This window comes from Podarcis melisellensis (assembly GCF_964234715.1).
Source record: "Podarcis melisellensis genome assembly, chromosome: 3".
NCBI lineage: Eukaryota > Metazoa > Chordata > Lepidosauria > Squamata > Lacertidae > Podarcis > Podarcis melisellensis.
In genome coordinates, this window is record NC_138530.1 from 60,510,716 (window position 1) to 60,537,596 (window position 26,881).

The window sequence follows — 26,881 nt, forward strand, 5'->3', positions numbered from 1 at the left end:
TTTTAAAGTAAGCAAGCACTTGGAAAGCCTTAAGACAGTAATGGAGACTTTCCAGCAAAGGCATTATTCTGGAGCTTCTGTGGATCTCCTAGAAGAAGCATATGATAGATTTTTTCCATCTCCAGAAGCCTTCCAGAAAACTATGATGGATTTCTGAGGACAACTGTCATTAACACAAGCTCCTATTGCAGAATTCACCTGCTGTTAGGCAATCAGCTTTGGCAGAAAAAGAATACCATCTCATCTGCACTTGATACACATTAACCTCTATTTCCCTAACTATTGCAACTGGTTTTAATTTTAACAGAAGCTCAAGAATATCCAGGTGACCCTGCAATGCTAGCTAAGTATTTGGTAAGAGGAGTCATTTTGTTACAATATTACAATTTTAATTTGAAATACATTTTCAAACAGATTTTGTGCCATGTTTATATCATTTTAGGGTAGGAGAAAACTCACATTTGGAATCTGGAATATCTTCAACCAGGAGTTGATGAAGCGTTACCACTGCCAAGAATTGGTGAGTAACATGTGAGATACGTTCAAATGGCTTGTAAGAGATGCTGCGCTGTGAGATAACAAGTATATCGTTGAAAAGGAAGAGGCTAAGATCATGGGTGTGTTCATACAGCCTGCCAAAATTGAAAACAAAGGATTAGTCTTCCACGTTAGACTTCAGAGAAACAAACACAGATATTAATCAGTAGTATATTAAGTTTTTGAAAACGTTAATTGAAAAAAGAAAAGAAAAAAAATCAGTAACCCTGTGCTTGTTAAAGTGTAACTCTTAATTCAGTGTGCTTATTTTAACTTAGTCTCAAGCTAATTTTTCAGTTTTAAGCATTAGAACTTGTCCTTCAACACATTCCTGAAAGTAATGGCTTTTTCTTAGGGGATCAATCAATAAGCCAATGGCTAATAAAAATATATATTTTTCTGTTAGAAGGAATGATCTCTGGGCCACTGATACAATTAAAGCAATACCCAGAGGTAATTAGAAGGCATTAACCACAGAGTGTTCTGTCCCACCCAAAAGCTTAGACTTGATTGCCAGTTAGTTCATCATTAGCACTGTTCATTTCTGAGGAAAGAGTTCACCCAATTTTGTGCTAAGAAAGCAATCCATCTAAGTGGTAGGTTCTCCTTTATTAACTGAATAATTCATGTGCAAACAATTCATAAACATAACAGTCCTCAGCTACAAATAATAAACTATGCAAAACAGATTTAGCAACCAGTCATTGAAAGGCATCCCTCATTTTTCTTCCTCTACCCTCCTATTATTTTATCTATTTACCTGAACGACATATGGACTCTCTCTGAGCAGCAGATTAGCTGGGCTACATCTTGCATCGCAATTAGATACCTACTGGCTTTCAGTAACTTCTGTGGATTAAACATGAAAAGATTTAAAAATATTTGGATAAATTTTGATAATTTTTGTTTAGTTGTCCTCGGCTGCTGATGTATGTTAAATCACACACTTCTGTTAAACATCGGGAGGAAGGTTATACATGTCCCTTTACCCCAATGATGTGCTTTGTATCCACGAAGGCACACAGTTTCACAGACAAAAATTGCCTATGCAGCATATTCTATCTCCTAGAATCAGCTCTTCCCAAATGCATTTGGGTTCACTATCCCATAGCCATGTGTTCTATTAATACTTATCTTGTGCTTCATTTTTGAGGAAACTACTACTTTTACAAAGTAGTTACTTTTCCTTTGTTATTCACAAGCACAACCTACTCCATGGCAAATTATTCTGCCTTTACCACACAAATACATGCATTTCCTCTATATCACACTACGTTTGTCAATACAAAGTACTTACAGGACATCCTTGGATGCGTCTTTGTGTAGTTAATATCTGATCATCCCTGCCAACGTTCAGTTTTAGCTAGAAATTTAGTGTGGTAAACATAAGGTGAGTTAGCTTCTGAAGGATGAGGATGAAAGGACAGATCTTATCTGTAATGCTCTTAGCCAAACATCCTTCAAGGGCGCTCCCATAGGTAGTTCCCCATTTGCAAAATGCCCTCTCTGGTGAGATGTGTCTTGTCTTACTCATCATTAACTTTCTGGAGGAACTTTTTTAAAAAATAAATGTATACTCAGGCATTTGATGGCTGAAAGATGCTTTTCCTGGCAACCTTGAAGTAATTAGTTGTGAGGGTGTGTGGATGTTTTTAATTGTATTATTTACGATTTTAGTGTTTGCTGCCCTGAGCCTCTCTAGGAGGGAGGGCAGGATAAAAAAACCTCCAACATATCCTATATTCCTGTTTGCAACATTTAAGGCAGAGAGAGGAAACTTATGTCCTCAAGACTCCAAAACCCAGCAGCATCTGGAGGAGCCACAAGTTCCCCATCTGAGCCTGCTGCCTTCATTACATACCTTTAGGTGCCAGATGAAAAAATTTCTATATAACCAGGCCTTGAGCTGAATTCTATGGCCTTTTAAATGTGTTTGCGGGAGGGGGTTATTGGTTTGTTTTGGTCCTTTTTTATTATGTATTTTGTGTTCTCATTTTGTATTTTTATGTTGTGAACTGCCCTGTGATATTTGAATAAGGTGTGGTATAATAATAATAATAATAATAATAATAATAATAATAATAGTCCAAAATCAAAACTTGAATTATGTTGGCTCTCCCCAATCTCAACTTGCTACTGAGTGCCTTAGTGATCGCTGCAAGATCGTCATGCTAAAACAAATGTAGTAGACAAACCTGATCTAAGTAATCCTTGAACTGTTTCATTTGCTTAATTGCGGGAGTCAGCTCTTCACGGTCAGTGTGTTCTGGAGGAGTGTGAAGCCTCAGAGCATACAGGAGCGTGACGTACTCTTCAATCCTCTTAGATGGGCACAACAGAAATTCTTGGAGGCTATGTGTTACATAGATGCACTTAATCCATGCTTTAATTAGAAAAGTAGCAAATTGCATTGCATGTCCCAAGACCAACAAAGGTATCTCAAGCCATATCTTAGGGGCCTAGTGTTGCAGGTAAGACATATTGGGTAGGAGGTTCACAAGTACAGGAAGTAGGCAGTTTGCCTGTTCGCGATGAGGTCGCACTCTTTTGAAGGGACAGTTATGTTGAAGAAACGGGTGGCAGGGAACCCTTAGGCCATGGGGTAAAATGCAGCCGTCTAGCCATCCCTATCGGGCACTCTAAACTCTCCTCAGGCCATAACCCTTATGCGCCCTGCTTCACACCCTCAGTGTTTTTGCCTGCCTGGAATGTACCTTTGAACTCAGATAATGCCTCTTTGCTTGTCTAGATGGAGAATAGAGACAAGTGTGTACATAGTAACTAGCCTACTGCACAAAGGTAAATGTGCATATGTTGCTCTGCCCATTTTTGCCTCTAGCATATACAAAACACCCATGCTTTGGCAGTGTCCTCCTTCCTATTTTAAACTACAAGACTTTACCTTCTCATAGTAGTAGCAACAGTCTTGTCATGTCTCTTCAGAAAGGCACGAAATACTGGAATAGTCTCCCTGCACTGTGAAAGCAAAAGGTTTTGACCATCAGTGTAATGTCATCCATAAAACTATGGACCAAATAAGGAGCAAACAGCCACATTTCCATAACCCATTTCTGTGGGCTGCTGTGGCACACCTTGTCCTTTGCCTCCAGCACTGAGGCAGACTTGAACCTTAGACTCCGGCTCACAGTGGTGTCAGCATGTGGTAAGTAGCTGCTCAGTAAATATGGGCAGCCCAAAGACATTTTGGTAAGGCTGTGAAGCTGCAGACACCACTTGTACTTTGGGGTTTAGTCAATGTTAGTTTTACACAATGCAGACCCACTGAGATTAATGGACAAGCCTAATTTAGGCAAGTTAGAATGTAGTTGGGTACAACACTTAGTTTCCCTTTCAATATTGAAAGTTGAGGCTGGTGAAGGCCTTTCCCACGATGCACCTTGAACTGTTGTGACACAAATCCTCGGGAGGATAGGGCTCTGAGATGCCAGATTGACAAGGCTGAGTGGGAAGGGAACTTCCAAATTACATACTTTGTGCACAGATTACTGGGCTATTGCACTCCAGTATTCCCAACCCCATTATGTCATACAGTAGAATAACACAGCCTAGGATCATCATGGAAATTGCATCATGTTAAGACTATCTACAGGGCAGAAAGCAGTGAAATGGATACGGACATGTAATCCAGTTTGCATAAGGTAACTTTATTATTTTCCTGATTATTTTCCTGATTGCATCTAATTTTTAATGATGGAAAATATACCAATTAATATAAAAATAAGAACTAAAATCACAATAAAACAGGACTTACTCAAAATTCAGATCTCATTAATTTTTAATAAACAAACATTCTTATAACCGATTACTTGCTTACAGATCTAAGCTTTACTTTTTCTTTTAACAGAATATAGCATAAATATACTTTCCCAAAGATATTTAAATGCACTTTAATATTTAGTTACTATTTGTTGGATGCTGCTTTGGATAGGGAGATATGTGAGCATGGCAGTTTAAAAAAATAAATGTTACAGTGTAAGGAGTGTCTGACTTAGAGTAATGAATGTTTAGTGTTTTCTTACCTTGTCTATAGTTTTCAGAATTACTGCATAATTGTTGAAGAAGTTTGTGTATGTTTGAAGTTGCTGGCAAAATTGAATGAACAAGTCTCCTAATTTTTGGGCTGGGTTCCATTCATTAAGTCTTTGTGTTAACTCATCTGAAAACCACCTGTGTGAAACAGACAGAAGGGTGTTTCTCTCTTCCTATCAGGTTCCAGGCAAGTTCCAACAGATAGTGATGATGACAACATGTTTTCCTGCAAGCCGAGTGACATAGATATCAAGGCTGCAAAGTTAATGTGAAGTTATGCTGTTGTCTGGTCCACCCTAGCATCCAGCATGAGTAACTTACTATATAGGTATGTTCTGTGGTAAGCTGGCCATCCGTAACATCTTCCACCCCCAAGCACTGAGAAGAATTTCAGCAGACAATCAGAAATATGGGGAACAAGGTGAATGAATAGGATTTATATCACCACTTTACAAGCTACGAAGCCCTTTTAAAAGTTCAATCCTATGCATGTATACTTAAATATTCATTCCAATGTTTTAAATGGTACGTTGTCCCAGGTAAGTGTGTAGGATTGCTTCCTGACCTCCCAAGTGGTTATAATCAGATCTTGTTGGCCTAAAGTCTCCTCATACCCTACCTGGGGTTAATGAAAATTAGAATCCAGCAAGAAAGACATGGAAAGCATAAGGTTCTTTACTCGCTCGGTTACATCAATACTGTCACATGCGGTGGCGCCATTTAGTCACTTCTGATAATATTTCTGTGTACAGTTCTGTGTTTGATTTTTGGGGAGTCTTCTGCATTAAATCAGCTGTAATAAACACACGTCCTCCTATAAACCCTCAACACATTTGATAACTTGCCTAACCAGCCATTTGTTAAGTCTTTAAATGTTCCAGGCAGACGCCTCTAGGAAATAAGTTACATCATATGTATAAACTGAGTCCTTGCCAATAGAAACTTGTCTTTAAGGGTGCAATTTTCCACTGGGCCACGGGAAGCACAATCAAGAAGATGCCAGTACAACGGGGACACGTGAGGTTGTTCTCATACCATCTTAGCAATGTTCTCATATTGTCTTATGCCTACAGCCATGTCCATCCTACAGAGCCAAAGGTGGCTTACTGGGGTCTCTCCAGATGTGGCTGGAGTACAATTACCATCAGAGGTGCTACCATCTCTGGAAGATTGAGGGGACCAGACACAATGTTCTGACATTACACGGGGGGCCCTCTGAACATTAAGGGGGGGGGACACAGTGCCTCAGCCCCCAGGAGCTGGTACCCTGGATTACCACCATCCCTGACCACTGGCCATGCTGATGGAAGTTGGAATCTATCAACATCATCAGTTGGTTAGGGAGTGGTGCTGCTAACGCTAAGTTTGCCAATCTGATCCCCATATGGCAGATGTTTTCAACCTTTCCAAGTCCACAGCTCCCTTGACCAACTACATTCTTTCTGCGGCACCCCTGTGGGCCTCAGCAGCCCAGTTATGTCACCCCTTGCCTGCAGAGTTGGCAGACTCTCATCCTTTTTCAAACACCCTCCCTTGTGGAGTGTTCCCTCAGCTTCCTCTCCTCTCCCCTCTCCTTGGGAATCCTCCGGGCAGCTGCTGCTGCTGCTGTCCCTGGTCTCTGAGCTGCTCCCCCTGCCCCCAAAGAGAGGTGCCTCCTTACACTGCCCCACAGGGGCCTGGGAAGCACCCCCTGGCCAGCCCTAGAGGCACCATTTGCCTGGAGAGCTTGTAGCCAGAGCTGCTGCAACAAACAGCTGTGCAAGCCTTTGGGAGGCGGAGACACAAGAGGGCACCAGAGGAGGAAGGGAAGGAAAGAAAGAGGGACATAGGCCAGGGATGCCTGCAGCACCCCTGACCATCATTCAAGGCACTCCAGGGTGCTACAGTACACTGGTTGAAAACCACTGCCATGTGGGACAACTGCATATTCCTGCATTGCAGAGGGTTGGATTAGATGATCCTCAGGGTCCCTTCCAAATCTACAATTCTATAATCATCTGAAGAGGCCACAGGTTCCCCAGTCTTGGATTTATTTTTAATTTTTTTTGGTATAAAGTTTTGTATTACTATTTTATTTTATAATGTATGCAACAAAACAGACATCATAATAATGACCACAGACAAAAATTCAAAGGTGAAAATATACATGTAGAATGAGTAGTTTGAACACCAGCTAAAATACTGAAGTCCAAGTAAAGACTGTCAGCTTTATCAGCTATACTTTATCGAGTATAGTTCCAGATTTGCAAGGCTTATGATGACCCCAGTCTTGTTTTTAGCTAAATAACATTAGTTCCTGTACTGAATGAAGCTCACAGCTTCCCATGGCTGCTTTTCTCTTGTTAGTAATAATGCAATTCTGTTAAATGTGTCTACAAGTATGTCTGGTCACAGGTACAGTATATTAAATGATCCATATCTAATAATTTCAGAAATTGTTGTTGTTTAGTCGTTTAGTCGTGTCTGACTGTTTGTGACCCCATGGACCAGAGCACGCCAGGCACTCCTGTCTTTCACTGCCTCCCGCATTTTGGTCAGACTCATGTTTGTAGCTTTGAGAACACTATCCAACCATCTCGTCCTCTGTCGTCCCCTTCTCCTTGTGCCCTCCATCTTTCCCACCATCAGGGTCTTTTCCAGGGAGTCTTCTCTTCTCATGAGGTGGCCAAAGTACTGGAGCCTCAGCTTCACGATCTGTCCTTCCAGTGAGCACTCAGGGCTAATTTCCTTAAGAATGGATGCGTTTGATCTTCTTGCAGTCCATGGGACTCTCAAGAGTCTCCTCCAGCACCATAATTCAAAAGCATCAATTCTTCGGCGATCAGCCTTCTTTATGGTCCAGCTCTCACTTCCATACATTACTACTGGGAAAACCATGGCTTTAACCATACGGACCTTTGTTGGCAGGGTGATGTCTCTGCTTTTTAAGATGCTATCTAGGTTTGCCCTCGCCTTTCTCCCAAGGAGCAGGCGTCTTTTAATTTTGTGATTTCTGTCACCATCTGCAGTGATCATGGAGCCCAAGAAAGTAAAATCTCTCACTGCCTCCATTTCTTCCCCTTCTATTTGCCAGGAGGTGATGGGCCCAGTGGCCATGATCTTCGTGTTTTTGATGTTGAGCTTCAGACCATATTTTGCACTCTCCTCTTTCACCCTCATTAAAAGGTTCTTTAATTCCTCCTCAGTTTCTGCCATCAAGGTTGTGTCATCTGCATATCTGAGGTTGTTGATTTTTCTTCCGGCGATCTTAATTCCAGCTTGGTATTCATCCAGCCCAGCCTTTCGCATGATGAATTCTGCATATAAGTTAAATAAGCAGGGAGACAATATACAGCCTTGCCGTACTCCTTTCCCAATTTTGAACCAATCAGTTGTTCCATATCCAGTTCTAACTGTAGCTTCTTGTCCCACATAGAGATTTCTCAGGAGACAGATGAGGTGATCAGGCACTCCCATTTCTTTAAGAACTTGCCATAGTTTGCTATGGTCGACACAGTCAATGGCTTTTGCATAGTCAATGAAGCAGAAGTAGATGTCTTTCTGGAAGTAGATGTCTTTCAGAAGTAGATGTCTTTCAGAAATACTGCATCCCAAATCCCAATCACGTCTACTTTGTTTAGAATTCAGGCCTTAAGTGTTGGGATATTTTTTTTTTCAAGAATCTAAATGTGCTTCAGAATAATCAGTTAAACTTACCTATTCAGTTGTAGGATGTTCAAGATATCAGAGAAGATTGTCTGAACATTGGCATAGCTTAGGATGACTCGATGTGAGGCCAGCGCGGCCTTTAGCGGTTTAACATAAACATCTCGTACAATTTCCAGCATGTTCACATAGTTCCTCTCACTTAAGAGAAGTTCTCTGGCAAAGCTTTTGCGCTTCTCTATCTCTTTATCAAGTTTGCTGGTCTGAAAGCCCAAGATACATTAGAAACAAATCAGTAACACTTTTTAAAGGGGTTTTGTTTTGTTTCAGTAGCTGGGGTATGATCTGAGTATATTTAAAAGTTTTGATTATAATTTTCTAAGGGATCCCAGTTTGTTATTAAGGTAAGCTAAATATATAAATAAGCAAGCAGAAAAGAAGACCATAAAGGTTTGTGTTACCTGAAAAGCTTCTTAGTCTGTAGCGCTATACCCATTCACCTGGAAACAAGCCCCATGAACTCAATGCAGCTTACTTCTAAGTAATGTATAAGACTGCGCTGTTACTTTGTTCTCACAGGTAATATCATTAAATATTCTTATGCTGCTACATAGATTTATTCTGAGAATATAAACTGAAGCTATTCTCAAACAGATTCAGAAATACACTTGCTTTATAGCTACAGAAACAGGCTTCATTTGTATTGCACCAGCTAAACAGCAGCCATTGTGGCTGTAAGTTTCTGTACTCAAAGGTCACTCATCATCACGTTACCAATTAGAGCACAGAACCTAAGTGGGAACACTTTTTAAAAATATAAAATTATACAATGTCTTTCTCCCAGTCATCAGATATGAGGGAGTTAATAACATATATTAAAATAAAACATCAAAAAAAGCTATGAACATCATTGCACACATGAACTCAAACTACTTTAAGATAAGTGAAGCAATGCATATAGAGCAAGCTGTTCAATCCTGTCCAAGAACAGTGTTCCAAAACAAAATGAAGTATTTGAAGAACTATGGAAGTTGCCCAAAGCTAACAAGCGGCTCTTTTGTACCTTAACTGACAGACCAAGGCTTGCTTCTGGATTGCTTTCAGTTGTCAGAACCTGGCTTTTGAGCTCTTCCTTTTTATTACATTTCCTCATCAGGAAGCGTGATAGAAATTCAAAAGGGTTTTCCTAAGAAATCATAAAAGGTTAAAGTATGGCAGTATGCATGCCACCCCTTTCCCAAGCATAGACAGTCAACGGTCATATCAGCTAATAAGAGATAAACTGTAGTCCGTATATCACTTTTAAATTAAATTAGATTTGCACAGTCCCATAGCAATAAATGGAGGCTGCACAACAACAGTATTTCATGGCCTGGTCTGATAAAGCAGCTTCCTGTGCTTCAGTTAATAGTCAAGAGGATTTTTCAGTTCAGGAAGCACTCAGGAGGCTGAGTGCCACAAAATGGAAAGAAAAAACAGACACCCACACACCATCCTCAGCTATCTCTCAACAATAAGTTCAGTTCAACTCCACGCCCCACAAAATTTTAAAGAAATTCTAAAGTGCCCCAAGAAAGAAGCAGAAAATTGAAACTCACTTCTACAGGTGAATAAAAGTTTTGAGAAACTGAACGCCAGGTTTCAGCGCAGCTAATAAAAGTTTCTAAAAAGAGGAGACCTCTTATCCCTAAGCCTGCCAATTAGGGTCTTGGCAATGAGAATATTCTCTGCTCCCACCAATGTTACAGTCCATTAAATTGGCTTAAATACAGCACAATAGCCTCTGGAATGGGAACAAGCTTCAAAAATCAAAACTGAGGGGCATAACCATTATACTTAAATAGAATAAGCTTATCTTACATCGTTTCCTCTTGAGAGTTCAACTAATCCTTCAACCAAAACCTCGGCTATTCTTTGCTTTTCTTGAACATCTGACCAGCTCACAGCATCAAACATAATTTGACCTGTACATAAATAGTTACACATTAGTCACTTTTAAGATGCAACAGACTTGCCATTAAAGATGGAATCAATTTTATTTCATCTATTTATTTTGGACAGCTAAGAGGGATCCACAGCAAACTAGATTATCTGATGAGGTGTAGCATGCAATTGACAGCAAGGCCGACACAATTGCTCTGGCTAATCATCAGTTCCAAGGCACCAGCTCACTGCTCAAATGCATTATGGCATTGGTGTCGCAGCTGATCATATGCTAGCCTGAGCTTTCCACATGACCTAATCGCTGGTAGATCCCACCATGAAGTGATGCTAACCTTCCTTAGGTGAAATTGATTAACTTTCACTTTAGTACCCAAGGAATGAATATGACTACAGCCAGCTTTAATTGCACTAGTCAATCAAGTAGCAGGGGTAGGCCAGGACCTTCAAGAACATACAAGACTTAAATTCCACAACCCAGTGTATTCAGGCAAATTACGCTGCTGTGCAGTCCTACATACAGGTAGGGGTCAATGACACAGTAGGTACACAAACTTACTTCAGCAAACAAGCCATGTGTCTTTATGCAGCAGAGGAAAAACACTGGATTGCTTTCGTCCTCAAACAGATTACACTAAACCCTGCTGCTAATGATAATTTCTCATTAATCTATTTGACCGACTTGAGCATATTTAGGAATGTAAGCAAGGTAACAAGAAACCTAAACATTCTGGCTGCCTAACTGACTCCACCTGATTATATGATACTGTATTTTGGTTAAAAAGAACCAAAAAACCAAGAGTCAGCAGATGTGGATTAGTATCTTTGAACAAAAGGGTTTTTTCCATGCTCTTGAGTGGAAATTGCAGTCAAACATATAAGATGCATTTTAGGCTTAAGCATCTCACTTGTAAGCAGTGCACACAGGCAAGTTTCCTCCGAACAGAGGAAAATATATCATCCAGGCTAACCATGATCTAGGCCATAGCTGTCAACCTTCCCTTTTTTGTGGGAAATTCCCTTATTCCAGTGCTGTTTCCCACTGATTCCCGCTGCTATCCAGGATTGTTAGATATTCCATAGACAATCTCCGGGACAGGTGAGGCTGCTGATCCCTTGTTTTCAAATCTGAAAGTTGACAGCTATGATCTAGGCTAACCACAAATACAAGCTCATTGTTCATGATTGGGACTTGACCGAATGGGACCACCATGAAAATTACAAAGATGCTCCTCATACTTTGCTGTGTGCACATGAATTCTGTACTTGAGAACAGAACATCAAATAAGAATTGAGCCATACATATATTATGGAATAGGAAGAGATCCTCAACAGTCTCATAAAAATGCTGAATTTCAGGTGCATGGTATAACCCTTTGCAATAATTCTAATATTTCTAATTTAAAAGTTACTTTGGAGAGAGAAGTTACCAAGAATCTTGCCAGTCATGTTCTTCTGCAAATCACAAAAATAGGGTCTCATATTTTTCCTGACAGCCTTCAGTGCATCTTCCAGCAATTCTGTGAATCTTAGCCACAATTGCAGTTTTGCTTCAGTGAAGTAGATGGATGGGGGAGGAGGACTATCTTTCTGGTTTCCCAACCACTCACTGAGAACTATAACAACACAGCAAGTTATTCCCCATTCTTTGGGTTACTCTGCCACAGATTTCATTTTTTTTTTCTCTAGCGGGGAGTATAATGAGAACACAATTAGCCTCAGCTGTGTTAATGATACTCAACTGGACTTTTAAATCCCACAGATTTGTACAAACTAGAGCAGAGGCAGTTGGCATGGTGCCATCCAGATGTTGTTAAGACCCACATCGGCTCTAGTCAGCATTGCCAATGGGATGGCGGAAGCTGGAGTCTAGCAAAATCTGGAGGGTACCACATTGGCTAAATCTTAGAGGAATAGATTAGCCAATATGTCTGCTTTTTGTGAGCACAATGTATTTATCCAATATATTTAAGAAAATAAACAGCTGCTAATTGTGTTTGAAAATCATACCAATGCTGCATATACATTAAAATGGTGGCCCAATGTCTTTTCTCTCCAGTCCCCACTAAATCAGCTATTGAGATACTCACCACTATAAATACAGTACTTGGCCAAGTGTCTAAACAGAGTTTTATCAATAGATGGGAGAGATACGCAGCCATTGCTTTTATATGCAGCATTTTTATTATAATACAATGTATGCTTTACACACAAGTTATTTCTGAAATGCCATTACTTAACAAGCAATAACAAGCAATTTAATGGCCTCCTTTAAATATATGTGTGCGTGTGCGTGCCTAATACCATGTAAGGGAGAGGTGGTGGGTATTTACAACCATAGACTAAATATATATGAATTTGCCTTCTGGCAAGACAGAGCATAGGTGCATTTAGCCATGCCATGCCTAATTGTGATTTACCCACAATGTGCAAGCTCTCAATGGCCCCACCCTCCTCAAACCAAGGCAACATTGCTCCTTGCAAGAATCTGTGGCAGTGGAGATTACAAATGCATTTAAAATTTCGTCCATCCTTGCTTGTGATGGGATGCCAGCATTTCTGCTACAGCCTCTGCTTGCGGCCAAGTGACCACAGGGGGGATAGGATTGGCCCTAACATATCTAAAATATGTATTGAAATCAGATACTTTATGCAAACTCTGCATATGTATAGTAGTTTTCACTTACTGTGTTGATATGATCCGGTTGCTATTCCTGCAGGAGTTCGGAAAAACAGTCCAGTTAGATGAGACAGCTGGGAAAGGACCTCCATTCCTGCCTCTGCAAAATTACATATTTCATATTGGTCATGTAATACACAAATATTTTAAAACTGCTTTTTGGCTCTAACCAGCACCCCAGGGTGGTTTACAACACTAAACTTCAATATATTAACAATGAAGAGTTGGATCTAGACTTCATCTTCCGCAGACAGAAAGTGTCCTGTCCACTGAAGGCTTCTACTCTATCGCAGACATCCCTCTGTCAGAAAATGGTGGCAATTTTCACAAGCGCTTCTACCTCAGCCCAACCCACAGCACAATCTCCCATCCCTGGAGATGTCAATGCAGGAGATGTCAATGATTGCTACAGAGGGCAAGGGGAAATCAGCAAAAGTCACCTCCATTTGCCAGTGGAAGCAAAGTCTGCATCCAACCAATAGATATAAACCAGCATAAAACAATTTTTTTAATAGTCACAGCTTACAATTTGAATGAACTAGAAGCCTACCAGAATGAAACCCAGACAGAGAAGGAACTGATCTAACCTTCCTTGGCAATTATACATCACTAACATATAAAACATTATAGGTTTTTACTAGTCCAGTGGCCATGAAAATCTAAACTTTGTTAAAATCTTCAAGAGGGTAAAAATCTACCCATTTATCAGTCAGTAGTCAAGAAGTTGCTTGTTAAAACTTACTCCAATATCAGTCTACATTGCCTAGTTGAAGAAGTGAGGCAAGATAGATTCATTGACCATTTACAGTTTTCTTAACTAATCCTCTAACATTGCTGCTATTACATTCAGGACATTATTTCTTCAAGTAAAATGGAGAACTGGGTTGCTGCCTTACTCCCCACTGGAGAATACACTTAAGGGACCTTGGGATGCTGTTTCAAAGTCTTGGCCAGCTTAGGAGATGACACACCAGTAACACACCCAAGTATATCAGTTTGCTTCATGGTGGACAGGAGGTTCCTGCCACTCCCGTCTATGTTATTCCTTTACACAAGCTGGGAAAGTATTAGCCTGCATTTAGGCCAGCCAATGTCTAGATTCTCACCCATTGTCAAACTTTCTGAGCTGTAACCAACAAATACTTCAGCCATTTTAACTGCCAATTAATCCTACACATAGTTCTTGCTCCTACTCCGTGTGGTGGGAACAAATAATGCTGTGGCCACTAAATGAGTATAATTATATGGATGTCAGAGAATTGGGTTTTCCTATTGACTAGACTTTTCATAAGTACCATAGAAGGACCAGCCATTGCTGCCAACAGAACTGACCTGAAGCTGCCAGAGGGACAAAGATGTCTATATAACCACCTTCCTGATGCATCACACAGCTTCTTAACTTTGCCCAAAATTCTTTCACCTCAGGTTTAAGAAGGTTCTTGGTACTGACGCTACAACCTTAAAGAAATTAAATAAGTCAGCAAAGCGAACTATCCGTTAGGATTTTTTAAAAACACATCTATAATGTAATGTTATATATATCATGCAAAACATATCTCACCATTTTTGTTCCCTTTTATGCACCTGTGAAAACCTTTTTAAGGTTTAATCAAGTCTATGTGGTCATATAAATCAGTCATGTATATTTTTAAATTCTGTTGAATTGCATTTTATTGATATTTTACTGTTTTATGCACACCAGATGGGGCTTGCTGTTTTTATTAAGCGGTCTGTTTTTTAAAATAAATAAATGGATTAATAAATAAATAAATAAATAGCATATAAATAGCATGAACAAATACCTCATATCATACATAAATACATCATAGATCATGCCATAAACAGTAAATACTACCTAATAATGAGGCACCAACCTTTTTGCAAGTTGGATAAACTGTTGTGGGCACCATTCTGTTGGTTACAACACAATGCTTCTTGCAAGCCTAATTTCAGTGGGGGGAGGGAGCCCTGAAGATCCCAACCAACCTCTGTGGGCAGCTCTGTGCCAATGGGCAGAGTGTGGACAAGCCAATAAATAGAAACCAATATATATAAAACCAATAAATAGAAAAGCAGCAAAGTGTATAGATAACAACTATATTCCTTTAAGGACATCTTATTAAATGTATACGTTGGTAAAATCTTGGACTGAAGGGCATTTGCAGGGGTGAAGTGCCAGTATTAATCATGTAAACCGTTCAGACTTCTCCTTTAACAGTTGTATTTCATATAGCACTAGCCACCTTCTCTCTGAAGGAACTATATTCTGCGAAAATCATTCTGCACATTCAGAACAATGTGCAGGTCAGACTTTCTTCGCTGACTACAACATATCTCAAAACAGACTCCTACTGCCAAAGGCTTATTAAAGGAAAGGAAACTTGCTAATTTCATTTATTTTCTCCATGCAATATTGCTCTGCAATACCAAATGTGATATGCTCAGTTCAAGTGTTTAACTACTTTAAGTGAATCCCACCTTGAAGCAGGTTAATCCCTCTGGAGTCTCCATCAGTAACAATCCCAATACTCTTTGCCATTTGGCCACCCAAGGCCTTTGCTACATAATAAAGGAGGCTTTCCAAGGTTGTGCCACTATGATCATATACTACAGGAATCACTCCAGGCTTAATACTATCCACAATCATCTGAAAAATAATAAAGAAACACAATACTGAATAGAAAAGTAGCAGAAAAAGTGGAAAACATGGATGGAAAAAAAATTGGTCTTTGAGAATTATACTAATGTTAAGGTACCGGGCTATTCATGCATTACGCTAAGTTTAAAAAACCCTGTTCCTGGTTATTTGAACATTGCGTTACTATTTTATGACTAAGCATTAAAGGAATTTAAATGATATTCAAAATATTATTCAGATTTTATGAATTGTTCAAAACTACTGTTTTACAAAGTCCTAACTTCACTTGCTGTAAATAAGACAATGAGAATACCTCATAAGCAGGAACATGGGATGATATCAAGATAAGACGTAGCTGAGGGGAATGTGTTTCATTAGGGTCCTTTTGTAAAACAGTCCAATGAAGTCTGTGAGGTAAGACAGGATCAGAGCAGCTGCCAGCAGCCTTCTTTCTATAAGTATACAAGTGAAACTTAAGGTTAAAGTGATGTAAATTACTGGTTTTTAATGATAAATACACAGAATGAAAACATGAGATTACATATGATAGACAGCCATGCAGACTGGTTACAGAGGGAATAAGAAGGCACAAAGACCCATTGCCATCCTGCATTTTAACAAGCCCTCAGTAGGACCATAGCACACACACATTTTAGGGTCTGGCCTTCCTCAAATTTATTACTTACAATTGTCTCTCAAATGTAAACACAGTCAAAAATTCACCAATACGTCTCTATCCAGGGCAGACAAAAAATATATGCATTTAGTTCACATTTCAGGTTGCACTAACAGCTAGTTGCTGAATTAATTTGTGCCACATGATTGGGACTTTTCTATTCTTAGCATGTGATACCCCCCCCTTTTAAACATTTTTCTTTATTCAGTTTCAGTATGAACATAGATACAGATTATGTGATATTATTTTTAAAAATTGTGTATTAATACAGATATTATGAAATCTCGAATCCTGCTTACCTTTTTGGAAGTATCTCAGCTTCCAGACCAATGCGTGGCACAGATTTAGCATCTGCAGAAATATGTTTGAAAAGCATTTCCTTTGGGGAAGGAGTTCCATTCTAAAATCATTGAGAGAAAATATTAAATAAGAAAGTGTAGGTGGTGGTGGTACCTAGTTTAAGCATCAGGCTTCCATCATAGGTGATGAACATTCTGTTTATCAGGTACCTCCACATTCTTTCTACCAGTTCAGATCCTATCAGTGTCTATGGGAAGCTGGGATTGTATCACTTTACACTTAAAAACTGCAATTGGATCTTTCTGCAGTTTCTTTTTCAAGTACATGCAGCCGCAGAGGGATGCCAATTGGGTCAACAATTATTCTGCAGCAACATTGAACCTGGTTTTGGTGTTTTTATTGGAGACTCCCTTTTCCAACTCTGCAGTCAAGCTTGAAACTGACTGAGGAGATTCAGGAAAGTTAGTTTCTCTCAGTCTAACCAGCCAGGATTGTTAAGAGGTTGAAATCAAATAAGTATATATTATAATTTTCCCGACTGTGGCGTCTGTAGTCATATCAATCACTGAATCACAGAATTCTATGATTCTCTCATAGAATCGAATAAGAGGCCTTGTTAAAAGAAAAACAAAACCCCTGTATGCTAAACTGGGTTCCTCAAAGCTGTAATTTGAATAGGATATCAAGCAATGCTTTGTGGTCATGGTAGTCACAAAGGGGGAAATAATGTGAAATATTTACAGTCTCCAATTTATTGGGGAAATGGTATTGGAATTTAATTGCAGAGACAACTCTTTTTTTTAATCATACATTCTAGATTTGCAACCTTTAAATACAGTGGTACCTCAGGTTAAGAACTTAATTCGTTCTGGAGCTCCGTTCTTAACCTGAAACCGTTCTTAACCTGAGGTACCACTTTAGCTAATAGGCCCTCCCGCTGCCGCCGTGCTGCCACCGCGTGATTTCTGTTCTCATCCTGAAGCAAAGTTCTTAACCCGAGGTAATATTTCTGGGTTAGTGGAGTCTGTAACCTGAAGCGTCTGTAACCTGAAGTGCCTGTAACCTGAGGTATCGCTGTATACATATTAGAGATACTGTCATGCTTTGAAAATTAAAAGGAAGGAAATTCTCCTCAGATTCCAGGTGCTAAATTGTGAAGAAGAAAAGGTACTTTGTAGAAGCTCAGGGGGTTTTTTTGGGGGGGGATGTTGCTGGGCAAGATGCTATTACTGGTCTGCCCTCCTTTTGTCAATCCACCTCTTTCATGCTGCCTGGACTCTTCCTCTGGGTTAGATCAGCACAGATTTCTCCCACAGGGGGGAAGGGCAAATCTAGCAGAGTCACTCTTCCTTGTGCTGCTCACTCAATGAGGGCAGATAAACAGGCAGTGTCAGCAAGGAGGAAGGGCAGGAGGTCTGGGGCTTGGCTGGTGCCTCCACCACTGGCCTTCCTGAAATGCATTCTTCACCTATTCAAGCACTGAGCTTCATTCATGAGAACTGAGCTTCATTCATGAGAACTGACAGAGACAAGACTCAAGTCATGTGTCACTGAAACAGAAACAACAATAGCAACACATGATGGAACAATAAATACCTTCATTTGAAACAATGCTGCTGCTGATCTAACTCGGTCATGGACAGTCTGGGGCAACTTTGGTTGAAATCCAGATCTGTAAAATCCCGAGTTCCAAGGTGGACGAGCTTTGATTAATTCTTCTGAAAAGGACCATTGGGCAATGCTGTTTAATCCCAGATGTTTCAAAAGGCACAGAATATTCTGAAAGCTCCCTGTGTACATTTCCCCAATTACTGGATGATTTCAATTTTTATGCAGCTGGGTATAGATTGTAGCTCCTGCCAACCTAGCAGTTCGAAAGCACGTCATGTGCAATGCAAGTAGATAAATAGGGACCGCTCTGGCGGGAAGGTAAATGGCGTTTCCGTGCGCTGCTCTGGTTCGCCGGAAGCTGTAAGCCAGCTCCCTTGGCCAGTAAAGCGAGATGAGCGTGCAACACCAGAGTCGGTCACGACTGGACCTATTGGTCAGGGGTCCCTTTACCTTTACCTATAGATTGTAGCTAAGCTAACCTGAGTTGCTGCACACATTACAGTCCTTAATAGAAGGTATGTACATGTTTGAATCCATGTGCCAACCTCACGTCACAAGCACATGCTTGTGTTTTTTCCACTTCATATACCTGTAGCATATATGCATGTCAGAAAACCACATCTAACAAAACCAAAATCCCACATTTTCTCATATTTAATTTTCATATAAAAAGTATAACAAATAAAGCATACTATTTATTAAATTATTCCTTCAATTATTTTTACTGTAATTGTTCTGACCATTTGTTTCTGTAGGGATAAACCACTATTTAAACATTGCTTAGAAGGAACACCATTGTGGTACAGGTACACCATTAAAAACTAAGGGTTGTAGCCAACAGTTGCATGAGTGGAAGGCTGCTTTTGGAAGTCATCTTGTCCTTCCTGTCTTTCCTGCTGTAGCCCTTCCCAGGGGGTCAAGAGGACCTGCTAAACATTGTAGGTCTGCAGAACAATTGTCCAAAACTGGATGGAGAAATATCACAGCAGAAGCTTTTGAGAGGAATGGGGGTTGCCACTCATGCAATCATTGGATGTCATTGGCGGATAGATTTATGATGCAATCTTATTGATATCTACTCAGAAGTAAGTCCCATTAACTGAATCAAGTCACAATTTCATCCAACTTACTTTTGCATACAGTCAATCTCTCTCTCATAATTTTCCGCAGACATCTTTCACGTAGTTTTTCTTTTTGGTCTTCATTTTCTGGTTTAGGTTCACTCAGTGTTCCATAAGACCCAGCAACTTCCCTCGGAGTTAAGTAATCCAGGTCAGTTGCACAAGCAATATAATGTTGTTTCCAAGCACTATATTCATTTTTTTCAGGAAAGTATGGTAGAAACCATCCAAATAAAATGCATTTCGGCATCCACAGACAATCCTTTTGAGTAGGGAAGTAAAAAACAGAGGCTTGTTTTCCAAAGGAAAATGTTGTCTAAACATCCAAGAATCTTAAAGTGTGGCTTATTTAAAAGTGTGTTAAATCTACTTTTCAGGGCCCACAGCCCCCACAAGGGGATTTTCAATATTAAAACACTCTCACATACAAAAAAAGAGAAGCAGCTGAAAAATTTTTCCCCAAGTACTGTAAGTACAATTCAGCCAAATGCTACCTTGACTAAGCACATCTTCAGAATTTATTCTGAAGTCCAAGATCATACAGAGAAGTCCTAACTCTCCAAGGACTACACCACATAGGGAGCCTACATGAGAAGAAGCAGGCTCCCCAAGTGGGGCAATTTCCCAACTTGCAGAGGGCAACAATGATAGGGGTCAGAGATCTAGCATGCTCATCCCCACAGCCCTCCCTCACATGTGCAATATCCTAAATGCCCGAAGAGGACTATAGTGTTCTTGCACCAAATGCAAAATATAGTTTTGGCTCTGGTGAAGATCATATATACCAAGGATGAGGACTACATTCCCTTCTGTGCAACTGTTTGGAGGCCACATGGAAGAGGGCAGAGCAATGGATGTAAAAGTTATCTTTGTACAGTAGGCTAGTTTCTCCAAACACTTCTCTATCCTTCGCATAGGTTAAGGACACATTGTAGCCAGGCAAAAAACAGGCAAAGAGGATGCAAAAGGGGTGGCCAGGGAAGAGAGAGAGTGGCCAGGCAGAGTGCATGTATGTTGAGAGTCCCAGGCTTGGAGAGTCACATTTGGCCACCAGGCCTGAGGTTCCCCCCAGTTGAGATACAAACACAAAGCTTACCTGTTCGCTTAAAAACTTCCAATGCCAGCTGACTTGGGCCGCTGCACAAAGGTCCTTAGCGTTGAGAAAGGAGAATATGTACAAAGATATGAAACGTGGCAATACAGTGGTGAAATCCACTTTGGTCACTGGGATATTCTCTACAAACCATCTTTCAGCAAACCTGTGAAACAGGACAAGCCTAAGTGGGTGGTTATTAATACCCTCTGCTGAGGTTCTAATTACCACCTTTCAGGAACTATGGAAAGATCCAGAAGAATTATTGCCAGGAGACTCAGAAGAATATAAATGTGATATTGGCCGTGTTTGCATGGCACAGTAAGCCAAATGAAGCCAGACAACATCATAAGGCAAAGCAAATTTGTGGGCCGAGGAGGAACAAAGCAGCTACAAGCTCCTCTTCAGGAAACTACGTTTTACAGTTGTCCCAGTAAGTCCTAGTTTGGCTTACCGTGTCATGCACACTGAGATTTGGACTGGATTCTGATGTTGGGTGAAAGTGGTTTTCAGTAACTGTGGTTAAGAAGACATAGCAGAGTCTGAACTTCCAGACATAACAGGCAAAGCATAGTTTTGATTTCTCTTGTCTGCTCAGCACTTAGTTTCATAAGTTGCTTTCCATCTCTACAATGCTGCAGCCTCTTGAGGCAGAGCAATCACCCGAACTGTGGTTTGTCAATGGTCTCTGAACTGACACAACACCAATCCATGGTTAACACAAACTGTAATTTGCAAACTAACTTCAACACAGTGGTTTCAGGTTCTGGTTTGTCGTCTACAAATAAACCATGGATTGCGGGCAAGTTTGGGTTCAGACATAAAAGCAAACTACAGTTCGAAGTTATGTCTCAACCCAGTCATTGCGGGTCACTGCAAAAACACTGTAGGTATTTATGACACATACACCCCACTGTTCCCTTGAGAAGCTCAAAGCAGCTTCACTACATGCTTGTGGCTTTCTAAATTTAAGGCTGCTTCACAAGTTACAAATTCACAGAAGACCATTTCTGGAAGAATTAGCACTACTGCATGAAGCTTCATGGCCAAAGCCAAATGCAAGCTTTGGACTCCTGCTTAATCTAATCTTATAGAGGGGAGGGATTTCTAGCCCGCCAGAACTACAAACTCACATGCTGAACTACAAACTCACATCACCCCTTATTATTGGTGTTGCTTGGCTGAGGCTGATAGGAGTTGGAATAAAGTTTCCCCAGCCCAGTCTTAGCAGCAGTTTTTCTGTCATGCAAAAAGAAAAGAAAAAGGTCCCATGTACTGGCCATTGTTATATCTCAATTCTAATATTTTACTGGCCATGTGAGAGAGACAGATTTCTCAAAGCATTAACAGAAATAAATAGGTATTTTGCATTGTTTAAGAAGGCTGCTATGCTTTATTGCAAAATTGTTATAAACACAAAAGTTGTTTTCTGTCAAAATGCATTTCACCAGGCAGTTCTGCTGTTGTAATACATAGGCCTTAATTTTAAGTACCCATCTTTCAATAACACAATGTGGTCTCAGCTCCTGCATTTGGATGCGTACGGGTAAGTGTTTCACCTTCTGTGAACACCGGACAATGATGGCATTGGAGTCAGCCTGGCTTGAGTTAAAGATCCATTTTGCCGGAGGTGTACTGTGGAGCCTATTTTTTCTTTTCACAAAACGCAGCCTGGGAAACAACTTGTGGCTCACTTACTTCAGTTGTGACTTATTGCACTTGATCAATATGCCATGGAGAAACTGCTTGCGCTGCTTGTCCGTCCACAGGTCAAACCAGTGACTTATCAGTCTGACTCTTTCCTGAAAGAGCTGGGGGGGAAATCACAGGATTCTCTCAAAGAGCAGCTCCCACCATCACGCAATGTTTTCCCTGGCACTCATCTTTCACACCCTGACATAAAGTCATCTTTTGTAAACTTCCCTTTCACTGGGGATTTCTAGGAAGTGCAACTCTGTGGCAAGAAAGCACCATTATGAAATCCCGTCAGTGTTACTGTCCCATTGCTTCGAACTCAAGGAGCATTCAGTCTCTTTTCTGAGGGAAGAAGAATGAGCCCCATCTAATTTGGACATTAAACATCTTTCCTTTGAGAGTGTGCCTGCAACTGCCACATGGACACACAAAAAAAGAGAAAATCAAATAGGCCTTTGTGTGGAGGTGATTGGGGGACTGGTGCAATTCCCAAAACAGGGCCCTATTTCCCTCCAAAATGGAATGTATGAAATAAGATACCAGAAAATGCATATTGAGGCATCTTAAAGACTGGCAGATTTATTACTATGTAATCTGTCATGGACTGCTACTACTAATTTATTATTTATACCCCACCCATCTGACTGGGTTTCCTCAGCCACTCTGGGCACCTTCCAACAAAAACACAGCAAAACAAAAAACATTTAAAACTTCCCAATTCAGGGTTGCCTTCAGATGTCTTTTAAAAGTTTTATCTCCTTGATATCTGAGGGGAGGGTGCCACTACCAAAAAGGCCCTCTGTCTGATTCCCTGTAACCTCACTTCTCACAGTGAGGGAGCCAGAAGAAGACCCTTGGAGCTGGACCTCAGTGTCTGGGCTGAACAATGGGGGGTGGAGATGCTCCTTCAGGTATACTGGGCTGAGGCAGTTAAGGGCTTTAAAGGTCAGCACCAACACTCTGAATTGTGCTTGGAAATGTATTGGGAGCCAGTGTAGTTCTTTTAAGTCTCTTGAGCATGTGCTGCTTCAAAACGTTTAGCCTACCACAACAAAAAACGTTTTGGGAACTCTCAGCATTTTCAGTTACATATTTTAAAATCACTTCCCATTGTTTTTGCTCACTTCCTAAACTAGGTCCATCACCAACTGTCAGCCTAACCTACCTCGCATGATTATTGTGGGCAACTGGCTAAAATGGTTTAAAATGTTTTAAATGGTTCTAATTTTGGTTCCTCTGTTTCATTTTTGTTGGGTTGGTGTTAGTTAAATGTTTAGTTGGGGTTGGCGGTTACTTTAATTTGGGTATACAGTGGTACCTCGGGTTAAGAACTTAATTTGTTCTGGAGGTCCATTCTTAACCTGAAACTGTTCTTAACCTGAGGTACCACTTTAGCTAATGGGGCCTCCTTCTGTCACCGCGCCGCCGCTGCGCGATTTCTGTTCTCATCCTGAAGCAAAGTTCTTAACCCGAGGTACTATTTCTGGGTTAGTGGAGTCTGTAACCTGAAGTGTCTGTAACTTGAAGCAGCTGTAACCTGAAGTGTCTGTAACCTGAGGTACCACTGTAACTGTAAACTGTTTATTATTGTGATTGTTATTGGTTTTATTTATTTATTGGTTTGTTTGTTGCTTGTATAGGATATCTTGTTTTTTAATGTCTGATGTTTTGTTGTGCTTTATATGTTGTAAGCCGCCCAGAGTGGCTGGGGAAACCCAGCAGGATGGGTGAGATATAAGTTTTAAAAATATAAATAAAAAATTGTTGTTCTTGTTGTGAAGAGACAGAAGGCGGCATAAAATGGCTGCAAAACGGGACTTAGTATTTCTATCCCCTTTATAGGGGTTAAAGAACATGTAAACACCTGTAGTTGGCAGGACTTTGTTTCTCTGTGGGTGTGGAGGTTACTATTTGGACCCATTCTGAGACACAAAGAATGAAACATTAGGTAGAGACAAAAGAGCCAAGGACTTGCTCCCAAGGGAGGTTTCTGGCAAATCCTGCTTCCATGTTTGCATTGTACAGGCAGAAGTGGGGGGCTGTTTGGTGCAGCCCATTCACCTATGAATACATCACTGATGGAAGTTCCAATAGAAATGTCTGAGCAGATGAGGCTGCTGTAAAGACTTAACTTGCACCCGTTCGGACCTTTTCTCTGTAGGTGGATGTCCATGGGAAAGGCCTTTATTTCTTTTATTTGTTTTCAGTAACAATTATAGCAAGTATATTATAAGCTACGATGTAGATACTTTTCAAAGATGCCTCAGATAGTCCTGACCTGCAGCGGGCATCATTGTTGACATTTCATAACTTATGCAAGTGCTGTGATATTGCACTTAGTGAGTGGGGATAGGTTTAGGCAAGGCCAAGGATTAGCGGTCAGAACTCCTGTCACTCCAGAATGTGAAGGCATCAGCTGGCAGGCACACCTATGCAGCAATGACATCAATATATATCTGAAAACGTGTAAGTCCTTCCTACTCAAATTATGAAAGTATGAATCAATATGCAAGGGTGTGTTTGTGTGTAAGCTTTAAGAGTACAATGAAGGCCGAAAGCACAACGATTAAATGAATTATGTGTGACTGCAGCTCACCTGATTGTTAAGAGATTTGTTTTCAATAGGTGTCCAAGTACTGAACCGTGTCTTCAAAATTTCTGTAGTCTGATTTTGATCCAGGCTCTTTGTGCCTCCTGCAAGCAACCCTAAGCTTTCCAAATGCCATTCTTTAACACTGTGTGATGCATGTATTGTGTCAGCTGTGGTCATTGTAGATCTTCCGTGGCTAATAGCGCTGCAGCTACACACTTCATACAGACATGCTTAAAGGCCTAGAAACAGAAGAGAGACTCTTCTTCCTGGAAAATAAACTCTGGGTTTAGAATTTCATTGAATATGTATCTGAGTCACATCAGCCTTGGGGGCCACAACTCTTTATTGTTTTTTTCCTGAAAGAGACCAAGACTACTGTAATCCTAACCTCACTTGCCTGGGACTAAATCCCACTGAATTCAACAAAACTTACTTCTCAGTAGACATGGTTGGGATGGTGCTGTAACATGGCTACCCCTCTGGAAATCATTAAAGATGTTGCTCATTAAAAGGAGGTACCAGGCATTGATTAAAATGGGGCAAAAATATAACAAGATGGTGGTTTAAAACACTTTTTTTTAGAGCTTGAAATTGTTTTCCGTTTGTTTCCATAGCAAACATGTATTTTACTTCTATTATCAATTTAATATTCCATACAGTTCCTTATACTGTGTCGGTCTCTGTTTCTGTCTATCCTTTGTTTTGTTGTCTTAGTCGAGAATCTGGTTTGCATGCAAAATGTCCCAGGTTCAATCCCTGGCATCTGGATAGGGTTGGGAAAGATCCTTGCCTCAAATAGTAGAAAACCACTGCCAATCAGTGTAGACAATACTAAACTAGATGGACCAATGGTCTGACTCATTGTAAGAATGCTTCACTTGTTTCTAGAACATGGCAGAGATGTGCTAGATTTTAAACCTGCCAAAATTCATGTTTCAGCACCCACAATCAATCTCTCGGCTCCATCATTATTCCCATTGAGCTTCTCACATTTTCCTCCTTAGCCATGTTACAAATTAATCCTTTGTGCACCACTCTATTAGCGGCACATACTTTATTTTTTCCCTTTTTTCTTCTGGAGCCTGCCATGTTTCATAGGTTTACTGGAGGATGGGAATATCAACTCCTGCAGTTTTTAAAACACAACCAAACAGAACAAAATATTGTCTATTTTACCACCTCCACCCTATAAAGAAGAACAGGGAACAAGAACAGTATTTACCTCAGTAGAATATCGTTTCTGGCCCATGAGGAAGCCACTAGAGACCTGCCGTATGAAATGCAAAACTGCTGCAGGATTGGCTGAAGGTCAGTACTTCCTTACATCTCCATAGGAACCAAAGTACACAACACAAGGCACTTTGGGCTTACAGCCAAGAGGACTGAAACAGGACCAAAGGAGAAAGCTTCTTTTATCGTTCTGGGCTAATTCTGACTCTACTTACACTGGCATAGTCAGTTGAGCTGTCAGCTTACATTTCTTAGGACGTCACCTTTACTTCTGGAAGGACTCCAATGCATTTCATAGAAATCAGCCAGCAGAAATCAGCAACTACACAAGCAATAATAATAGACTATCTAGCAGGGGTGTTAGAAGAATGACTAAGATAATTGATGTGAAGCACTTTGAGTACAATGCATCTACATTTAAGTCACCTTTTCCTTGCTTCTGAAGAAAAAATAGATGTATATAAAAAGAAACTCCTTTTTTATCTGGTGCATCATTTCCATAGCTTAACTGAAATTTGTTGGCCTGTCAGAACCTTTGGTAAAGGTAAAGGTAAAGGTACCCCTGCCCATACGGGCCAGTCTTGACAGACTCTGGGGTTGTGCGCCCATCTCACTTAAGAGGCCAGGGGCCAGCGCTGTCCAGAGACACTTCCGGGTCACGTGGCCAGCGTGACAAAGCTACATTAAAAAAACCAACATCACAGAGTTTTATTCAAAAGTGATTGTATAGGTTTTCTTCTGTTTTTGTATTTTGATATTCTGCAGTTTTGATGAAGGTTAAGAGTTGAAAAAGAATGAATGTCTCAAAGTAAGTTTCAGATCTTCATGGCAGAACTTTATTTACATCTTGCTCCTGGTGTTGCTGAGTGCTTCTTACTGGAATTATTAGTTATGTTAGCTGTTGTTCTTGGACTAACTTAATCAATTTTGTGGCTATGTTTTCATATTTTATTGCTTGAGTTCTTTTTTTGAAAAAATGTGGGACATAAGCTTTTTAAAACAAAGAACCCAAATGATCTTCAGATTCAGGGAGTAAAAACCAACCATGAGCTAAACAAACTCTAGCAACAG

General features: G+C 40.4%; 1 protein-coding gene and 1 long non-coding RNA gene across 3 annotated transcripts in view; one reads left to right on the forward strand and one right to left on the reverse strand.

Annotated features, from left to right (window-relative positions):
- ECT2L (epithelial cell transforming 2 like) overlaps positions 1–26,226 on the reverse strand; it is a 28,969-nt gene extending 2,743 nt beyond the window's left edge. The window contains exons 1-21 of one of the 2 annotated variants that reach the window (XM_081907068.1): positions 25,803–26,226; positions 24,584–24,846; positions 21,991–22,103; positions 20,296–20,458; positions 19,209–19,461; positions 18,064–18,185; positions 16,467–16,567; positions 15,805–15,943; positions 15,332–15,500; positions 14,186–14,311; positions 12,861–12,953; positions 11,604–11,789; positions 10,093–10,196; positions 9,296–9,418; positions 8,284–8,495; positions 4,578–4,725; positions 3,440–3,513; positions 2,733–2,889; positions 1,835–1,900; positions 1,298–1,386; positions 460–632 (exon numbers count right to left, since the gene is read on the reverse strand). In XM_081907068.1, coding sequence (XP_081763194.1) covers positions 460–632; positions 1,298–1,386; positions 1,835–1,900; positions 2,733–2,889; positions 3,440–3,513; positions 4,578–4,725; positions 8,284–8,495; positions 9,296–9,418; positions 10,093–10,196; positions 11,604–11,789; positions 12,861–12,953; positions 14,186–14,311; positions 15,332–15,500; positions 15,805–15,943; positions 16,467–16,567; positions 18,064–18,185; positions 19,209–19,461; positions 20,296–20,458; positions 21,991–22,103; positions 24,584–24,757 — 2,785 coding nt within the window. In that variant the 5' untranslated portion in view covers positions 24,758–24,846; positions 25,803–26,226. The remainder of the gene's footprint in view (positions 1–459; positions 633–1,297; positions 1,387–1,834; positions 1,901–2,732; positions 2,890–3,439; positions 3,514–4,577; positions 4,726–8,283; positions 8,496–9,295; positions 9,419–10,092; positions 10,197–11,603; positions 11,790–12,860; positions 12,954–14,185; positions 14,312–15,331; positions 15,501–15,804; positions 15,944–16,466; positions 16,568–18,063; positions 18,186–19,208; positions 19,462–20,295; positions 20,459–21,990; positions 22,104–24,583; positions 24,847–25,802) is intronic. The other variant, XM_081907069.1, reaches the window with a different exon arrangement.
- LOC309367681 lies at positions 2,837–8,276 on the forward strand. Its single transcript, XR_014167274.1, has 3 exons — positions 2,837–2,971; positions 4,768–6,986; positions 8,138–8,276. It is a non-coding gene; the product is annotated as an uncharacterized lncRNA (long non-coding RNA).
- Positions 26,227–26,881: the final 655 nt, after the last annotated feature.